Consider the following 19870-nt stretch of genomic DNA (forward strand, 5'->3'; position numbering starts at 1 on the left):
TTTTCAAGCCAGTTACCCCCAAAGTGGACTCATCCTGTAGTAACACCCAGCGAGCACAGGATTATCTTGGAGGAGGAGGAAGGAGAACGGGCCGAGCAGGCTGCAGCAGGAGCTCCTTGCTGAGAGCTAACTGTGACTCCCCTCCCTTCCCCCTGTTCATACCACACATGCCCCAGGTTAATGGGGAATTTCTAATGCTGAATCTCTTGCCAAGTTTGTTCTCACTGTAGAGCTAGTTTTTCCGTACTGGCTCGGGGAGCAGACCAGCTTTACCTAGCCCCCTTCCCGCACCCTGTTCTTTCCCCCTTTTCTGCCTGCTTCTCCCCCTCCTCCATTACACAGCTCTGACCATGTTAAACAATCTCCAGTCAGTCCGACTGCCAGAAATTCTCCACAGCATCGTGGAAGGGAAAGAATGTGAAATTGAGGAATCACATGGCACTACACCTCCCCCTGAATATACCACCCACCCACCTCAAACAACAAAACAACACTGCCTGTCATCTGAAACCAAAGCCAGCGGTCCAGCCAAAAAAGCTCTTTTCCTAAGAATCCCAAGCAGCTGAGGCCCTTAAGTGATTGTATCCCTTCTGTGGGCCTCCAACAAATTTCAATAACTGCAAGACAGTATTTCCTACCCAAAAGCCAGTTTGGGAAGTATATCAAAGTAATAAAGTCTGAACAACTGAAACTGCTGTACACAAAAGCCAGCAGAAGTATTTCAACAATGTAAAGCTAAAAACCGAAGCCTGCTGCACTGCAGACTCCTCTGCTGTAAGGCTTTGTACTGGTTCTAGGGGTAGACAAAGGTTTTTCTGCGTGCCTCTTTCTCTGCTTACAGGGAAGGAAACTGTTAGCAGGGGAGATTTGTTTATCTACATGCAATGAACACTATGACTGAAATAGCAGATCCAAAGCTGCTTCAAACAAGGGAACGACGGATTCGTTTATCTGTATGCTGAACTGAAAAGTTGAATTCCACAGAGTTGATGCACGGTATACTTCAGCTTATCCTAAGCTCTTTTTTTTCTCTTAATACTCAACAACCTTACTTGAAGCAGAAGAGACAAGAAGAGACACATCCTAATAGCCCCTCTCGTAGGTGGGGCAGAAGCAGACATTGAAGGGATCACGAAGAATAAACTGTGGACTGAGAACAGAGATAACTGCCGACACTTACAGCATATCGGGACAATTGTCCGGTTTTTCCAGCAGACCTCCTTCCATCACAAAGCGGAGCACTTGTTCATTGGTCATGCCTTGGTACGGCTGCTCTGCTAACGTTGCGATCTCCCAAAGTACAACACCAAAAGACCTGGAAAACAAATCAGAACTTTAGAAAGCCAAGCAATCTTTACAAAGATATTTCTGTTAAATGATACCGAACAGAGAGGTGTCCACGGGTTTTCTTTTACAGAAAAAATCCAGTTGCTGAAGAGTATGCAGCTACGGTGATATGCATATGACCTAACATCAGAGACTGTTCACATTAAACACCTCTCATCGATGGAGAGAAACAGGGTCCCAATTCTGAATGTTCTTCAGAATGGCCTCTCTCTACTGACTCTGGAAGTAAAGACCAGGAATGCTACATCTCTGTTTCTCACAACATAATCTACAAGTCAGAGCTGGTCGTGATCACGATCATTCCGTGGTCCAACAGTGACCTATACTGAACAAGCATAGGCAAGCAATCAGTTAAAAAAAGCCACCACAGCCTTGCATTGACCAGAAGCTTCCTAATTCAGAGGAGATTTAAGCTTGGAGCTTGCCTGGAGAAATCTGCTTAAACCTCATTTCCCTTTCCCACAGCCTTGTTCAGACTTAAGGTACCTCGGGAGGTGGGAAGAACGCTGGAGAGGGGAAAAGGAAGGATGCAGGGATGGGAAGAAGGGGAGGGAGGGAGACTGTCCTACCAACCTTCTAAGCAGATTGAGAAGTAGCAGAGGCTGGTTGTTTAAAGAGAGCTCAACAAGCCCCCCATGGTGATAGCAAGAAAAAAAAAACACCATACATTTAAAAAACTAAACCCCAAATCTTCATGTAACGTCTCTCTCAGGTACTCCTGACAGCAGCTGAGAAGGCAATAGCGCAGAGCTCTAAGCTTTCATTCCAGTGCAAGCTGCTTTTCATCAGAAATACTTGAGTCACACAAATCTGATTTAAAAGCTGCATTTTTCCCTACCACTCCAGCCAGCTGAGAGCTAGACAGCAAATGCACACCACCACACCTGTGTATCTCATCTGCCTCACCACTAAAAGCAAACAAACCAAACAACCTCCATCCCCCAGGCACAAAAACACTCTGAGTAATACTTTCCATCTATCACTCTGCTCTGGTTTCTTCCACATTCTGAGTCAAAGGTGCAAAGTAAGGATCAAGGCATTTAACATACAGGAGCAAGCAATGAAAGCAATTTGTGAAAAAGATGTAGAAGTGGTGCAAATGTTCTTCAGCTTCTTGCACAAAGACCCTACTTTGCTGCTTCAGCAATAAAACATTGAAGCCCCAACGAGAAACCCAGTTACTCCTTTTGCAACATGTATGCAACCATCATCTTGAAACAGAGCTCCTCGCTCTTTCCAAATAACTACAAAGGACAGCAGGATTGAAAGAAGAAGCTGGTCTAATAATAGGAATTGATTACTCATGAATAAAAATAAGCATAGTTATATAATTGGATAGTTCGGATGCAAGTATTGACACTTTCTAAAAATATTTCAATTTAAAATTAATTTATTGAGCAGACAGCTCCAATTGTCTGCCCTCACTGACCAGTCATCTACTCTTAGAGCTGGTGCAAACGAAAACCTAGATGCTATCTTGCCTTCTGTGGCTGAAGTGCTGAGTCAAGTTCAGAAACAGAAATGTAGTTTCAATACGGTAGTGTTGTGAAACCAGGAGCCCGGTATTATTAGCTGGTTATGGCAGAGTGGTTTTTATCCTTCAGTTCTCCACTGTCTCTGAAAAGGCTCGCAGCTGAAGCCAGAAGCCACGAACAGACTTGCGATTGTTTGCCTTTCAGGGGAGGGAGGGACGGAGGGTCAACTCAACGTTTTGGTGCCTCTGAAGCTACTTTGATCACTGCAGGAATAAGGAGAAAAGTTCTGTGCACCTCCTAGTCATATCATAACACATGCACTTATGTTGCTCCTTCAAGGCAAATACTATCTCTGAAAGAATGCAAGATGCTGAAGACTTATTAATGGAAATACACCCTCATCCTGAACAGTATTACTTTCATTTTGAAATGTTCTCCTTCCCTAACTACAACAACAACAGTCTTATCTAATTACCTCATTCTTCAGCCTGAAGAGCAACAGAAGAATGAATTGCTAAAATAAAGCCCCACCCTTAAAAACCTCCAGACACTCTTTTGCAGTTTGCCATTTCACCTTACAGCTTATAAATCTTGTACTCTGATCACTTGCACAGTTTTGTCTTTTTGACGTTTTGGCTTCTAAAGCAGATCTCTAAGAACATAGAACCAGATGTCACAATATCCTAGCAAAAAGGACAGAAAAGCATTTTTTTTTTTTTTTTTTTTAAATTTGAGAAAATAAACGGCCCCCAAAACAGCCAAACAACGGTTTTCATGAAGTAACTTCAAAACCTGAACTAATACAAGGACTCAGGTGATTCTTCCTAGCATGAAGAAACCTTCAGTGTACAAGAGACTGGTTTCAGAAGTTACTGAGAAGTAAACCAGAATGATCCTCTTAGCCATAAGCTGATCAAGTAACTAGACACAATTTCATGACAGTGATAAACTGAGCTCAGATACATTTCAAATTCAGATCCAAATTTCTGCATCTCTAGCTGTGGATACACAGCACATGGTGTCTGTTTAGAACACCTATACATCTGCATGTTCCTCAAGTTGAACCTGTTGTTTTGTACCTCGAGGTAGCATACCTATGTGAACCAAAATTCAGAAAAAAAAATCACTTCTAACAACAAGACCACAAACCATCCCAAGGAGAAATTGAAATACTGATAAATACTGATGAGATCTGCAGACCTGTGGTCCAAAAGGCATTTTTTTTGTCTCTATGCTTTCAAGTAAAAAATTGTCAAATTCAACTCTTTCTTTTGTAAATTTTCCAACCTCATCATTAGTAAGCTACTTCCCTTTATGTGACTTCTGCAGCCTGGCTAAGATATCTTGCTCAGAGAGTCTTGGACTGTCCCATTAATAAACTGCAATATTGTTTTATCAGTCTTGCTTTGGACTAAATGACCGATGGGTGCCACATCTTGTTGACTTTGAAGGGAGAACATGCGCGTTTCCTGCAGCAATTAAAGTATAAATTTAGTACTGATGCTTGATTAAGCACCTCTTTTTTTTGTGTGCGCGCATTTACAATCTGAGTTAGGTTAAAACAATAATGTCACTTAAGAGTTACAGGTTAAAAGATAAGCTTGCATGAACAACAGCCGTACATCAATGAAGGTGAAGATGAGATCTATTACAGTCCTGAAACAAATGCTGGAAGAGATGGCTAGACTTAAAAGTTACTGTTTGGTGGTAATGGGTAGGCTTGCCGGCTCCTCTCTCTAGTTCAGGTTTAAATCTGGGGATTTTTCTAGTGATATATTTCATATTTGTCTGCTTTGTGAAGCCACTACTAGTTCCAGAATTCTTTTACTACAGAGGGAAGGCTGAAAGCATGCCTGCATGGCTCTGTTAGATGAATGGCTGATACAGGGCTTCCCCTTCAACTCAAAGTGGCTATTTTCATTGCCTTCCAAGTTTGAAGATTATGGGGTACATAAATAAGTTATTAGCCACATGCAAAAGATGTAAGTAACATTCTGATGCTTTGCTTTTTCACTTGTTACTTAATTTCTCTTAGGAACCTTTCACTCAAAGCCAATGCTGTGGACTGCAGTCCACTGACTCCTCCAAAATCTTCAAGCTGTTTAAAGAAAATGCAGTTTACTACTAAAATACCATTCCTACTGACTTTTAGGCATTTGGAGGCAATCAGCTGCCAATTCTGTAACAGATCAGCAGTAAAAACATCTTGTTAGGAAGGCAGAGAAACCATAAAAGACGGAGTAGAGCTTTTGCCAGTACATATTCATCTTTTGCCAAGTCCTCCCTATCTTTCTGCAAAAGTTTGGGGGAGGGAGGGTTAGGGAGGGAGAGGGGAATGTTCCAGAGTATTATTTCTACTAAGAAGTTTATTTTGAAATTTCCTGAATGCCTCTATTAATAACTTCACAGATACAACCACTAAGCAATGTGCTTTTAAAGAAAAAACTATTTCTGCATCTTGCGGTATATAAAGCAAGCAAACAAAGCCCCAAATGGAGAAGGATATACACAAGGGAGAACTCCGAAGGAAAAAAATAAAACTGCTAGCGTACACAAACTGTCTGCAGCAAAGTAGAGTTATTTACACAGAAGATTTTGATAGAAAAGCAGGTCAACACTATGAACCTTTCCATATTCTTGGCAACTTTTAATGCTTTTCTTGAAGAAGGGCAATTTGAAAAATGACAACTTGCTCTTCCAGGTGAAGGTAATGTTTTTCACTGCACAAGTGATTTTACAACCCACAGCAGGAAACACACCACCACCTCCAGCTTTGGAAATCCGTTTAAGACTTTGAGAGCAGAATTTAAACTCACGAGCCCTTGATTTTTGCAATGGAAACAATATAAAGCAGAAGGATTCACAGTGGATAAAGAGAGCTACCTGCGAAGGGACGGGAGAAGCTGTATACTTAGTTAAGTCTTTAAAACAAGAGAAGAGGCTAGAAACAGGAGGGGAAAAACAGTTTTTCAAAGCCCCTTTTTTGTTACCAGACATCGGAGTGCGTTGTGAAGACTCCATCTTTCAGTGATTCTGGGGACATCCAGCGGACAGGCAGCAAACCTTTCCCTCCTTTACGGTAATAATCTGTCTCGTAGATATCTCTTGTCATGCCAAAATCTAGAAGGTACAAGTTTTGTGAGCTCATATAATGAAATACTGAACATTTCCCCTTACTACAAGCCACTGTAGCCAGCAGACAATCAGAGTTTGATGCAAAGAGTCTTCAATCTGTTACCACAGCATTTTGCTTTGCAGAGCCTTTACTTGCCTTCCTAGGGCTGGTTAGCTTCTCTCCCAACGAAACTAATAGATATTTTTACCACTGACTTCAGTGGGTCAGAACTGGATCCAGATCAAGTCTCAATGATTTAAATATATTAGTAAGAAAAGTTCCAGGATTTACGTTCAAGCCTTGCAGTAAACTAAGTCTTCCGAAGCTCACACCATTCACTACTCTGTTCTCTAAATTCCATGATCATCTTTTCTTTTAGAGTAAGGAGTGCAAAGATGTCCATTAGTACTTATATTGTCCTTAATTAAAGAACCTTACCTTTTGCGGGAAATGATTCTTTTACCCTTTTCCTCTCTCGAAAGTTAATTTTCTTTTCCGATGTAATTTTCTATCTCATATGCTATAGAGGATGAGGCTATTCATTTATGACTAATACAGATCAATATTAAAGCCATACTTCTGGCTATACATGTGTCCTTAGCTGTAAATACGTAAGCATTTGCAAGACCTGTGCCTAACGAGGCCCATCTCCTGTTATTCAGACTCATTCCAGACTTTTTTCTTGTGCTATCAGCTTGACACAATCAAAAATGCTGGGCCTTGGACTAGCCAATTTAAATCAGGAACTATATTTTTAGATACCAACAAAAAGTTAACAGATCACGTGGAATCAAATCTCTTACTAAGATTCAATGCTATCTGCTGACACAGAAGGGCTAGGGTAATATCTGTTTTATCATTTTTTTTCTTGCAAAAATGGAGTGAAAAGTTAACAATTCCTCTAGCCTAAGGGGTCCTCACAGTCATTATAACTCGTCTATGGCTTGAGAGACTGACCACTGCTCCTTCTCATTCTAGTGTCTGCTAGGGACACAGCTACCCTCAGTGATTATGACTAAAAGCCCCATTTGTACAACTATCCCACCACTCCCACACACCAGGGTGATTTTACCCCTACAGAATGGAAAACTCTTTTAAAACATACTGCAAATAAGAAACAGATATGCAATGAGCACAGGACAGTGTAACGTAAAGCTCTTCCTTTCAGATCAAAACAGTCTGAGTTGGCATGCTCCAGTCAAAATGTTCCTAAACTGTTTCTACGTGAAGGGATTTTCACTACAGGCACATGAACGAGAGCAGTGCAGCACATTTCATGAAATGCTTTTGGGATAACCATGTACCATGTTAAAGGGAAGAAATGCACCATCTCCAGTTCAAAGAATTAAAAAACATGCTGGATTAGGAAAAGTGGAATGCAAGGGATTCAGGCTGACTTCCCCAAACCTGCAGAAAATGTACAAAATCCCCCAAAGATCTTATTTCCTAATTAACTGACTCAAAATGAAATCATATTTTCTTTCTCCCAAATGACAGGATTACTTACACGAATTATCAAAATAGCTGAGTTAAGCTCAGAGAAAAAGAATTAGTTTCCTAGAGCAGAAGGCTGTTACCATACATACTATTTTAATATGCACAACTCAAAAACAGCCAAAAGCTTAAAATCACTCTCTGGAGAGAAGTATGAAAAAGCTCATCTGACACTATTTTGGAGGGATGGTGAAGGGGGAAAAGAAGTGGTGTTCTAACAGCAGAGCAGAGGAAAAACCATTCTGTTTTCTGGAAAGCAGAACTCCAGTTCAGGCTGGAAAGCATCCAGCTGAAATCAAGCCTTACATTCCGCTTTCAAAACAGATATGCTTTAAAATAATCCTACAATTCTCATTCTTGAATCAATAAACAGGAGGTACAATTATTTTTGCGCATTAACAGCAAAGCAAATGACACACCAGTGTTAACCACGCCATCCACCCAGATGTCTGCAGCATCTGCATCTCAAATCACTGCTCCACCAGCTCCTTCTAAGCCCACATGCTACTCTATTTCCTCACTGGAACGACAGCAAGTAGAGGTATTCCAAGAGTTTCAATTCAATGTTGACTGGTCACAGGTCTTAAATCACAGCTAGCCTTCATAAGGCACATATTTCATTCTGCAGAAATTTAAACTACAGCTAAGTTTTAGAAGATCTTAAAAACAGCTTTCAAAAAACTAAAATGCTTTTTAAGACACTGATTTTTCAGGGTGATGTTTTTCATTTCTATAAAAGTCAAAAAGCATACCTCCAATTTTCACCGTGAAATCTTCTGCCACCATGCAGTTTCTCGCAGCAAGATCTCTGTGAACAAACTTGTTGGCGTTGAGGTATGCCATCCCATCAGCAATCTCTCCTGCCATTTGAATCATCTTCTTCAGAGTTGGAGGTGTCTGGCCAGGATTATTCTGAGGAAGATTAAGAAGATCAAACAAGTAAGGGGAAATGAATAAATTGTTCCTATACCAAACTGCAATCTACTTGTTTTTGTTGTTGTTTTTTGTTTTGTTTCAAATCACACCATCACAATTCAGCCTGACTTGAAACAGGCTAAACAAACTCATGATTATGTAAACTGCAGCACCTGCTTGGTGGGAAAAACTGGCCATATCAAGCTGGTTTACAAACAACTCCTAAATAGCTCTTTTCTAACAGGCCGTTCTATTTTAGGGAATACAAGCGAGAAAGACTTTCGTGTAACGATGTTGTACTTTATACCTCAGGAGTTTAAATAGTTTAATCAGCATGGGTATTTTCCACATCCAATCATGCACTCTGCTGCTTTCAAGTTCTCCGTTTATATGGCATACATTCTCTGTTGCACATACCAAATCAGAAATTCTGGATCATGAAACTAATGGCAAAAGAAAACCGTGGGCTCATTTTCTACATAGTCTACTATAATTTCAGTGGCAAGTGTCATCTTTCAGACCCTATAGCATATGGAGCAATTTTAGCTGTTAGACTGATGGCCTACATATTAAAGAATGCATATTAGCAAAGATACTAGACTTTTATCATAAAGGCCTCATTTGTATTTATTTTCCAACAGAGGAAATAGGCAGGATGTACAACATGAAATCATTATCCTAACATGCATGCTTCAACCAGCCAATTTTTCTTCAACATCTTGACAAGAATTAGGTTAGGCAAGAGATTTAATTCCAAACTGGAAAACAGGACTCTGTAACACAAGATGGGGTAGAGCACACTGGGCTATTTGCAGTAACTACCTCATAAAAAAAAAAAAAAAAGTGTTGCAGATCAGAGAGCAGCATGTTTTGTTCTTAGATCTTAAGGAGAGGGCAAGAAAGGCTAATTGCCTGCTGCTTCCAACATGATGCCTATTTGCTCAGGATGATTCTAACAGAAGGAAAAAACATCCAACAGCTCATGACTCACCTCTGTGTCTGGCCTCAATGATCTCAGATAACTTTTGAGGTCCCCACGTGTCATCAGCTCCATGATAACTAGGGTAGGCTGGCCCTGAGAAACAACACCAAGCAACCGAACCTGCAAGGGGAAAAACAAATGCTCAGCTACAAATACTGCTAACTGAACTGCAGTAATTGTTTATTCATGTTGATATGGAGCCCCCAGCACCCACGACCCTGTGGGAGAGGTCTGGAAGTAGACTCGTTTTCACTCTGACTCCTGTTTAACAACATCCTAATGCTGCAGAACTGAAGTTAGAATCCCAAGTCCCCACTTCAGTCAGCGAAGACGTGCCCCAAGCACTCTCCTGCCAGTAAACCATCACAGCCATGTAAATCACAGCCTTATTACATTTTCATGACTTACCACATGGTGACAATTGAACTCCTTCATTACTGAGGCCTCATTTAAGAACTCTATCCTCTCACGCATGCTTGCAGACTCATTGACAGTTTTGATGGCAACCCTGGTCTCTGGCTCATCCTTCACCACTCCCTTGGCTATCCCCTCATACACCATCCCAAAGGAGCCTTGCCCAAGCTCCCGACACATGGTGATCTTCTCGCGAGGCACCTCCCACTCGTCTGGAACGTACACTGTGGGGACAGAGAGAAGAAGCCATCATGTTCCATTTCTGAAAGTGGTGGGATCACTCGTGGCTTTACGATACCAACTGCCCAGAGAAGTTTTATTCTAAGCAACAACAGACGTAACGCTGAGAACTTGCAGGATGCGTGCAAATATTCCGATCTTTCTCATACAGAAATAGGCAGTTATTTGGCATAGAAATAAATCTTAAAGAAATGAGTAGATGGACTTGAAGGGGCCTCACTATGGTACTAGCATAAAAGAACAGAAATAAGGAACTTCAATGCACGACACCCAGGTGGCAAGAACCTTCATTCAGTACTTGAGGCTTGAGTTTTTCTCGGTACCATCGGTTTTCTAGTTCTTCCAAGGCAGCATCAAACATACAGTGGACGCTAAACTGGTACAGATGATCGAGTATTCTCTATTAACCGATTGATTTTATGACTAAAGGGAAAGAGATTCTCTGATCTAACAGGTTCTTTGCATGAAGCTATTCTGCTTACTTGCACACCCACTGCTGCACCAGTAAATGCAGAACTTGCTGCTGCTGCAAGTCTTTGATCTGAGGCAGAAGAGAGACCTCAGAAGGTGACTGCTAGGAGGGATGACTGCCTCAGGCAAGAAGACATCTGAGCTCTCAGTAGTCACTGATGCTGCTGCCCATCAGTCACCAAAGGAGGGTACAGTTGTGTCACATGCTTGGGATGGGTGAAATGACAGGATGCAAAAATAGAGGATTATAGCATGAACATCAACAGACAACATTTAACTCTAATGGTGCTGCTCCAAGAAACAAGAGTAAAACCAAGTCAGCTCCCACTCTAGCTAAACCCATTAGCCTCCAGGGGGCTTTTGGAAACATCATTTTGGCGAAACGTCTAAAGCAGCAGCACCAAACTAACCCATAAACTACAGCACTGATGCCTAAAGCAAATTTTTCTCATGTTCTGATTTCCTCCTGTGCTTGAAGAGCTCCGCAAATAAATAATCTGCACAGTATGGGCACATGCTTGTTAAATACGCCCAAACCTCTATGTTGGAAAAAAAAATTATTTAGCAAATAGGTTTCCAGTGGGAATCTAACTGCCTTTATTTATTATTATTTTTTTTTCCAAGCAACTTATTTAGCCAGAAAGATGGGATTCCAGGGCTCTCCTTTCCACAGCCACAAGCTTTCTGGAGACGCTGAGTCAAGGATACCGGGATTCTGCGGCCATTCAGCTCCTGCTACTGCCCAGGGTCAGCCAGCACGGGAACTGACAAGGAGATTATCTACAGTAGGGTATGTCTGCTAATGCCCTCCTGCAATAGTGAAGTGCAGGAAAATAATACAGATATACAGAAAGCAAAACACACACAAAAAAAAACACACAGTTCTAGGAACAGTGTGGTGGTTTGTTTGTTTTGTTTTGTTTTTTGGGGTGGTGGTGATGGTGGTGTTTTCTGTTTTGTTTTTTCTTGCTTCCCCGATGGTTTTAAGGAATTTAATCTTGTTCCAGATCAGGTAAAATAAATTTCATTTTTCCAAGGTCCAGAATCCTGGCAGACTTACTGAGACTTGCATACAAACAAGAAATTAAAACTAAACAATCCTAATGAACCGTAAAACTTAATCATCCTGAAATCAACTTTAATTCTTGGTTTTTATTTGGTGCTGGGCACTTTCTCCATTGTCCTGCTGAAAATTATCTGCACCATCTTCCAAATCACTAAGCACTGCTGGATTTTCTCAGTCTTGTTGCCAGTCATACAAACCTGTCATCTAATCTACCGGGTAATAAAGTACCGAGCAAGTTCCCAGCCAGCACCCCCACACTCTCAAAAGATGGTTCAGACTATGCAAGAATCTCTTCTTATACTATTTCCCTCAGGCTTTCAATGGACACATTAGATGCTTTTTGTTTCTTTGCTCAAAGTGGAATAAGGGATGAAGGAGGAATCATTTTTTGCTACAAGTGGCAAACAATCTAATTTTGAGGCAACAAGAACTTCTATTTTAAGCAAAACTTTCCAATTTACTAGCTAAGCAATAAAAGGACCCATTAGCTGCCACTTCCGGCAAATGCTTCTCTTTTTATCTTATCAAAGAACATTATTTACGTTGCATCTCCATAGAACATAGTAAGAAATTAAAGAATTAAAATCTGAAACTAGCTTTAAAAAGCTTTTTTGTCAGTCCAAGAACAACTGGCTTACCCATACTCTAGATATTAAGAGAAAAAGTATAGCTTACATTAAACATCCCTGCTCATTTTAACAGAGATATGGCTGGAAGCTCACAGTATTGCCTTTTCTCTTTCCAACAACTTTTCACATTTGGATAGAGTTTTATTGGGGTGGGAAGTGAGGAGACTTTTTTTGGTAAACGTTACTATTTTCCACATGAGAAATACACAGAAACAAGAAACAAGCAGTGAGTTTATTCCAGTAGGTCAGAAAAGGCCTTAAAAGGGCAAATGTAAAAGATGATGAATTCATGAATTCTTTCATTCTAGTAACAAAATCACCAGATAAGTAGACAATACTCTGAAAAGAAAACAAACCTATCCAAATTCATTTCAGCTGAATAAACTACAGGAGTAATTTCAAAAACACCTCTGTTTCAATAGACATGTAACATTTACATATGATTGATGATGGATTAACTATGGATGTGCTAATTAAATAAAAAGAGAAAGAGGTTTTACTACATCCCTTTACAAGAATTTCACACATTCCAAAGTCTGACATGAACAGAGTATATAAAAGTAAATGCATCAAAAGCACATGGCCACACTTACCATCTGAAGCACTGAAGTACTCTGGATTCACAGAAGCATAAAGTACCCCATTGCCCAGTCTGTCACTGTTCCTGTTGAAATATTTTTTTTCCTTATTAATCTTTAAACTTAAGTAAATTTCAGACTGCTTCTTCTACAGCTTTTCCACTGTTTGCTCAATCACAAAATATTGTTTACTGTATGTGGAGAGCTTTTCAGAGAAAGGGGACAAATCAAGTTCTTATTCTACCACACAATCAATGAGAAGAAGAGCCCAGAAAGTTTTCCCAGGAAACCAGCAGTCTTCTCTATACCAAATCAGCACTAGAGAAGTGTAAACACAAAGTACTTTTAGCTGCTAGGCAAACTTCCTTTAAGAAAGGCAGCTGCATGGTGATACATCCAGGAGACTTGTGGCTGAGAGCATTAATCACCTGCTCTACTGCGAGAGAGAAGTGACCTGGCAAAGAACAAGATTGTTTTTATTTGGAATTCCATTCAACTACTTTATAAATTACTTCTGTTATTTTATTTTACCCTCATCCTTCTCCCTCAATTTTACTGGGGTGGTTTTCAGACTAAGACTTTTATTCAGCGTTGTGAGAGCTCTTGCAGAAGGCAGGCTGTACAAATCAAGTTATTAATCAGACCTCAGAAAACCAAAAAGAAAACAGTTTTGTGTGCTAGAACAACAGTTTAAAGAAGGATGAGTTATCAGGCATTCAAGCCCAGAAAGCTCATGGGAAGGTCAGGCAGGTACTTTACTTCACTAGATGCAAAGCCCTTTCTGGAGTGCTTGAGGAGAATTGGTGCTATAGTCTGTACACAAATGAATTAGAGCTGGAAATAATGGGATATTCAATGAGCATAATTTATATGAGAGTAATAAAAAAGCTCAATACCTAAAAAGTTGCAAGTCTGAACATTTGCACTGACTTCTATTAAGTTCTCATTATGTATTTCAATTAAATAAAAAGAGCACTAGTTATAAAGAGATAAAACTAAGGAAAACAAATCAATCGAACAGTCCCCCAAGACTGCTCTGTCCAGTACATAATTTTTTAAGCCTTCAGAATTTCCAAGGAATTAAATTAACCTGACTTGAACAAGTTTTCATGATTTATAGAGCAACCCGTATTTCAAAGCTTCTGATTATAAAGGCTCAGTGTCTGTCATCATTGTCCCAGTGGATATGTTCCTGACAACCCTTCCTCTTCCCTTTCAAATGTGATACTGTAATAAAAAGCCTCTTCATATCCCAAGCAGCAGGCAGATTCTCGCTGGTAACTCTAGACCACCTCCTTCTACACACCAATACGGCAGAATCTTCTTTAGCTTCTCAAGTGCTCGGAATGCCATTTCACTTCTTAATTTCTAACTTGCTCCACAGATACAGACTTGAAACTAAACATGTCCCTTTTGCAGTTCAGCATTAACAACAGGCATAAACAACTCACCTCTTTTTGTTAAAGACGTACAGCATTATTAGTAAACCCCCAATGATGAGCAGGAAAGCAATGGGAAGCACAATTATCAAATGCAGGAAGTTTCCATAGTTTGCTGCTGCAACCAACAAGAAAACAACTATATCAGGGTTTCTATAAAATCTCCATTAACAAAGAAACATTCAAAACCCACTCAGTGTATTTCCATACAGGAGAGAAATCAAAGTACTCATTTTCTTGTCTGATGTGGAAAAATGTACTCAGAAACACTCCCTGACTGCAGATGAGTGGAACAAGAAAACAGACACTGAAAAGCATTAATTTTGTACAGAACACTGTCTGTCTGGAGTTTGGTTTCACATGTTATGCTTAAGGACTTACATTCCTCAGGGAACAATACGCAATTGTTCGCTTGCATATTAACCTTTCTTTTCCTCCACCTTTTGTTCACCTTGCAATTTCTTGTACTTCAGAATATATTCACGCTGATCTTTACCTCAAGTTCATCAAATGCCAGGAATTAGAAAAACAAGAATGAATAAAAAGACAAAGTTCCAGTTTTCTGTGGATACAAGTGCTCTTCAACTAAACACGGAAGTTCTTGAGAGGGTCTCTGCATACCCTGCACTGTGCTATTCTTCCAAAATCTAAATCACTCCCATAGTCAGGACCCTTTCATCAGTGTTATCTTCATTAAAATGTCACTCTGAACAAGTCGCATGAAAAAGCATATTGATATTTTAAAAAAACCTGCCAGCCAAAATCTTAACAAATGATCTGTTTCTTACAGCACTTTGCAATTGGAAGTAGGTTTGCTTAATTGCCACAGGGTTTGTACAATTCTACTCCACATTTGATACTTCTAATATTGCATTCCCGACTGTGAGTTGGGCATCCCAGGGAGCCACAGTAGTGTGTTCTATGCACCCATCACCTGATTGCACCTCCTATATGCATAAAATCTATGAAAAAAAGGACCATGTCTCCAATACACCTTGTCAACACTTATCAAAAATTGAACAGATGAATTCCCTCAAAAAATTGGCAAGTAAGAGTATTCAGAGCACAGGCAAGAGGTTCATACACCCAATTACAAACATAAACATTAAGAATTATTAAACAGGCAACTCCCCCAGTTTGACGCAGCCTACAAACATTTGTCTTACATTTGGGTTGTACATAGAAAGAGACTGGCTCGGTCCATGACCCATTTCCAGCTAACGAAGTGGCCTGAACTCTAGCAGAATAGTTTCCAGGGTTCAGATGAGTTAGTTTAGCTCCTCCAAGCTTCTTGTATTCCTGTCTGGAAACACATTCCCGCTTCTCCTGAAAGACAAAAGCAATTTGCAGTTCATGTTAGTATCTTCACATTCTTCCTTCTTGAGAAGATGATGTAGCTGCAAGATAAGCTCGTCTTTATAATTAAAAGCCCCATCTGCTAATTTTTTTTTCTTCCAACAGCTTAAGGAGATACATGGAATCCAAAAACTGACAAAAAGAAAACAAAGGAATGAGATGTTGGTTGGAGCTAGGTGTTTGAAGAAACCATTTCTATCACTGGTCTGTAGCAGCCCACAGAAGCACGTTAAGAAAGATCCCATTTTGTGTCTCAGTTGGCCCACATGTAAAAGCAGATTAAGTCAAACACTATTCAATGATTTAAGTCTTAGTTAGCTACAAATGTCTGAACGAAGGCTGCTACCATAAACACCATACAAAAAGTTACCAAAAAGTTACTTTTCTTAAGAATACAGAAGCAGGTACATTTTAAAGATGACATCGCAGGTGAAAGTCACGAAGGTAACTTTCTCAGTAGTAGCTGATCTCCAAGCTTTTTGTTACACCTTGCACTGTACTGCAACTTAAAAAACAATAAAATTAACAAAAAAAAAGCTCAAGCTATTTATTTTAAAGACTGAATATACCTCAACATTAGATTCCCCTTCCTCAATTTTGAGTTACATTTTGTGGTTTTTTGAAACATAATGAAGGTCTCAAATTTGAACCCATTTCAGATTCTCATTTACATACTGCAGGTAACCCGTTAGCAAAAAGTCTGAAATCTAACAGGGTACCAGAAAGAATAATTTGGACAGTAGACTAGCTGCTAAGTCACCCTCTATGGCATGAAGTGCTACATGAGTCTCAGCAAGCTCAAACATGATGATTTTAATTTTAGCTTTAAGTCACCAAAGCTCTTCATCTTTTGTAAGCACTACATCTTTTGTAACATACAAAGTCAAAGCAATGAAAACATACTACAGTTGTACTCAAACCTGGATTCTTCAAGACTGAAAATACACTTAGCCCAACCTTGCTTAGCTAGTCAGATGTGACAAGATCAAAGTATGAAATATAAATTAGAGTTACAAACAATTAACTCTGAACAGAGAAATATCAGATCCTCACCTCTCCATGCTGCCCATATTTGATTTCATACATTAGTATCAGCCCATTTGGATTGGTAGGCTCTAACCACCTCAGGTAGACGGTGTTTTCTTCTTTTGCTTCCCATGCTACTGTTCCTGGAATGTTATCTGCTCCCTCTGTAAAATATTTACAAGTGATGTGAGAAGAAAACCTACTGCTTAAACAGGAACTTAGAGAACAATGGATGGGAATAAAAAAACAAAACAAAAGGTTCATGCTGTTCTTTAGGTATCAAAGCATTCTGTTAAGTGCTATTTGAAGATCCAGAGAAGAAAACACAGTTGCCAGGGGCTTGTTGGAGAGATGAATGTTGCCTGAACTGCTGATTGTCAGAAACTGCAGCATATTACAGCTTCACAAAGTATATTGGTGCTGTTTTAGTAACTGTGCTCTGTATGTGTGACAAAGAACAGTTTATCAGCACCTGGTTGTTCCTTCCAAACCTTCCGCTACACCAAAACCATGCAGACACAGATATTCCCACCAAATGGCTGTAAACAACAGCCTGTTTGCAAATGGCTGCAAACACAGTAAAATCTGTCCCACTAACATCCCTTAGTTTAGGCAATCCCATGAAACTTGACACAGTTTAAAACAGAGTCCCATCAGTAATTCAGCAACTGCTTTATCCGTAGTCATTTTCACTCCTGATGATTTCATGATTTTTACTCAAATCCTAACAGGAGTATGAAGACAGTTTCAAAGGAAAAAAAAAAAAAAGGCTACTTTTCCAAAGATACAGTGGCTGAGTTTACAAGAAAATTATTTAGTTTTTAATTTTCAGAGCCATACACTAAAAACTACGAATGCTTTTTTCCTTTTCCCCCACCTCACAGATTTCCTTATTTCCTTGAAATAGGCAACACTTTTTGCTTTTTACTGACACAGCTGAATCTGCAGCATTATGACAGAAACAAAGCAAAATTGCTACCACTCTGCATCAAATATTCCCAGACATCTGCTGGAGTCAGAAGCTCTTCGCTGGATGCATATGAGCTTACACTAAAATCATCTCTATTCTTCTCAGAAGAAGTACAATCTGTATAAGTCCCAAACACGAGTAGAACATTCAATGTCTCTTATTTGAAGTATTCTAGACGCCCGTGATTGGGCACAATGCAATACAGTACTCTTCCTGTTTCCAGGCTGGACAAATGCTTGGTCATTCTGTGACAGAAGAAACATTTGGCAAATATTCCCACCAGCGAAACTCTAACATCTGTAAACAGTTCAGCATGAGCATAGCAAAACTAAACATGAGCAGGGATATGTTTCCCTGTCTCTATTCAGCACACAGGGAACTGAAGAATAAAACCTTTAAACCCATCGTATCTGTGGCTCTCATCTACACAGCCGGGAAACTGACTCTCTCATAACCATGTAGGTACTGAAGGCACATCTGCACTTCTCCAGATCACAGGAAAAACGCAATTCAGATCAATCGGTACACAGGAGAGACCAGAGAAGGCCATTACACTACTGTAACAAAGTTTTACATAGTTCCAATTTATCTTCCTGCATTCAATGTTTACATTAAACCCCAATGCTTTCCTAACTGCTTTTGGAAGATTTGTCTCCTCTGAGATTGATCTGTTCCTGGAAAATAAAACAAAGCTTTATACTTGTGAGAGAGTACCTGAAGGCATGGTTCTTGCAAAGACAAAATTGGAAGCGCTGCAGCCAAGTGTGTCAGCTTCATGGTTGCAGCTGTGAATATCAATGCGGTAAAGAGTAAAAGGCTGGAGATGGGAGATGACAGTTCTCTCCTTGCCATCCACTTTGGTCTCGAAGAACGGGTATTCCACCTCACTCTCCTCTGCATCAGAAACATTGGTGAAGTGATCTGTCCCAGTCGTGTTCCTGTTTCGAGTGGCCAAAGTGGCATTTGCAATTCGGAACACATCCCTCCGCTTCCGATCAGGTCTGTGGAGCAAACAGACACGTATAGAAAAAACATCTCTTAAGAGAAAATTCATTTTTCCTCTAGCTCCAGAATAAGCGTGGAAAAAAACAACAGTAAAATAGGTAACTACACTATTAAGAAAATAGCTAAACAAAGGAAACTGCAAAACAAGAAGAAAGCATTCTCTTAAGCTGAACCTGCAGCATGTCAGCACATCCTACTGCACTCTCTTGGTTGGAAACCGATCTAAATTCTGAGGCTCACATCAAGCCTCAAGATAAATGTGAAAACTTCTGACCACCCTGGTGCTGGCACAATAAACTGAATAGCAAGAAGAGCTTCACTGTTATTTAATAAGCAAACTGGATCTGTATTTAATGACAATAATGTTGAAGCTTAAAATAAAAATCAGATGTTAAAGGTTTAAAAGGTTAGGGAAAAAACTTCTCTGAAGTTTGCTTGATTAGCAAAGCTAACTCTCAATAGGTTTAACTTATTTCTTTGCAGTTGCAATCGAATTGTAGAACACTGGATGCATTGCACTGAGAAAAGAAACCTTGGACGGCAGCTGAAAACCATGAAAGTTAACAACCACTAATATACAGCAATTTTTACCTCTAATTCTCACACCTTAACAAAATCTCTCCAAAGGAACAATCTCCCTGCATGAGAAAACACAGCACTAATATTGTGTATAGCAAAGATTTTACCAAGCAACTTTGTTTTACCTTACAGGCAGCTATATGACATGTAAGAACTGATTTAAACCTGAGGATTTACAGCAAGACTGCTACTTTCCCAAGTCTAAGAAACTGCTATAATGGACAGGCCTGAGCGTCAGTACAAACATCAATATAAAAATACTCTATAAACATTTGGCTGGTATGAGCTAACCAACACATGATTGCTACATAACAGACATGTCACTTGGTCTTGTGTCAGATCCACATCTGTTTTGCACCAAAGCACTGACTGCTAGGCAACCTGGCTTTTCTACCTCCCGCTTTCCTTGTCACTAAAGTCAGCTGGACTGCTCACACCTGGAAAGTAACACAACAGGGGAATTAAAGTAAAAAATAAAGAAGAGTGACACTGGTCACAAAAACATTTTTGGCTTGAATCCTATCCCAGCTGCAATCACTTAGCCAGTGCCCATTTAGCACCTGATCAGCGCAGTGGTTATCAACGACAAGGGTGAAATCTAATACATATGTACTAGAGTGAGTTGCAGATCAGGTGAGTAAGGCCTGCCCAAAACACACAACAGCAAAAAGCTGATGCAACAGGAGAAGTTAATTCACCATCAAGTATACTGTCTTACCACACTCAGCCACAAAGCAGCTTGTTGCAGAGCAAGCCAGAAAAGGCTGAC

General features: G+C 39.9%; 1 protein-coding gene across 5 annotated transcripts in view; it reads right to left on the reverse strand.

The window, feature by feature from the left end:
• IGF1R (insulin like growth factor 1 receptor) overlaps positions 1–19870 on the reverse strand; it is a 180621-nt gene that overhangs the window by 12351 nt on the left and 148400 nt on the right. For 4 of the 5 annotated variants that reach the window (XM_040569638.1, XM_040569643.1, XM_040569640.1 and 1 more), the window contains 10 exons: positions 18232–18518; positions 16575–16711; positions 15332–15491; positions 14178–14283; positions 12742–12812; positions 9737–9966; positions 9338–9448; positions 8184–8343; positions 5813–5942; positions 1181–1315 (listed from right to left, as the gene is read on the reverse strand). In XM_040569638.1, coding sequence (XP_040425572.1) covers positions 1181–1315; positions 5813–5942; positions 8184–8343; positions 9338–9448; positions 9737–9966; positions 12742–12812; positions 14178–14283; positions 15332–15491; positions 16575–16711; positions 18232–18518 — 1527 coding nt within the window. The remainder of the gene's footprint in view (positions 1–1180; positions 1316–5812; positions 5943–8183; positions 8344–9337; positions 9449–9736; positions 9967–12741; positions 12813–14177; positions 14284–15331; positions 15492–16574; positions 16712–18231; positions 18519–19870) is intronic. The other variant, XM_040569639.1, reaches the window with a different exon arrangement.

The sequence above is a fragment of the Cygnus olor genome, chromosome 11, assembly GCF_009769625.2.
Source record: "Cygnus olor isolate bCygOlo1 chromosome 11, bCygOlo1.pri.v2, whole genome shotgun sequence".
Lineage (NCBI taxonomy): Eukaryota > Metazoa > Chordata > Aves > Anseriformes > Anatidae > Cygnus > Cygnus olor.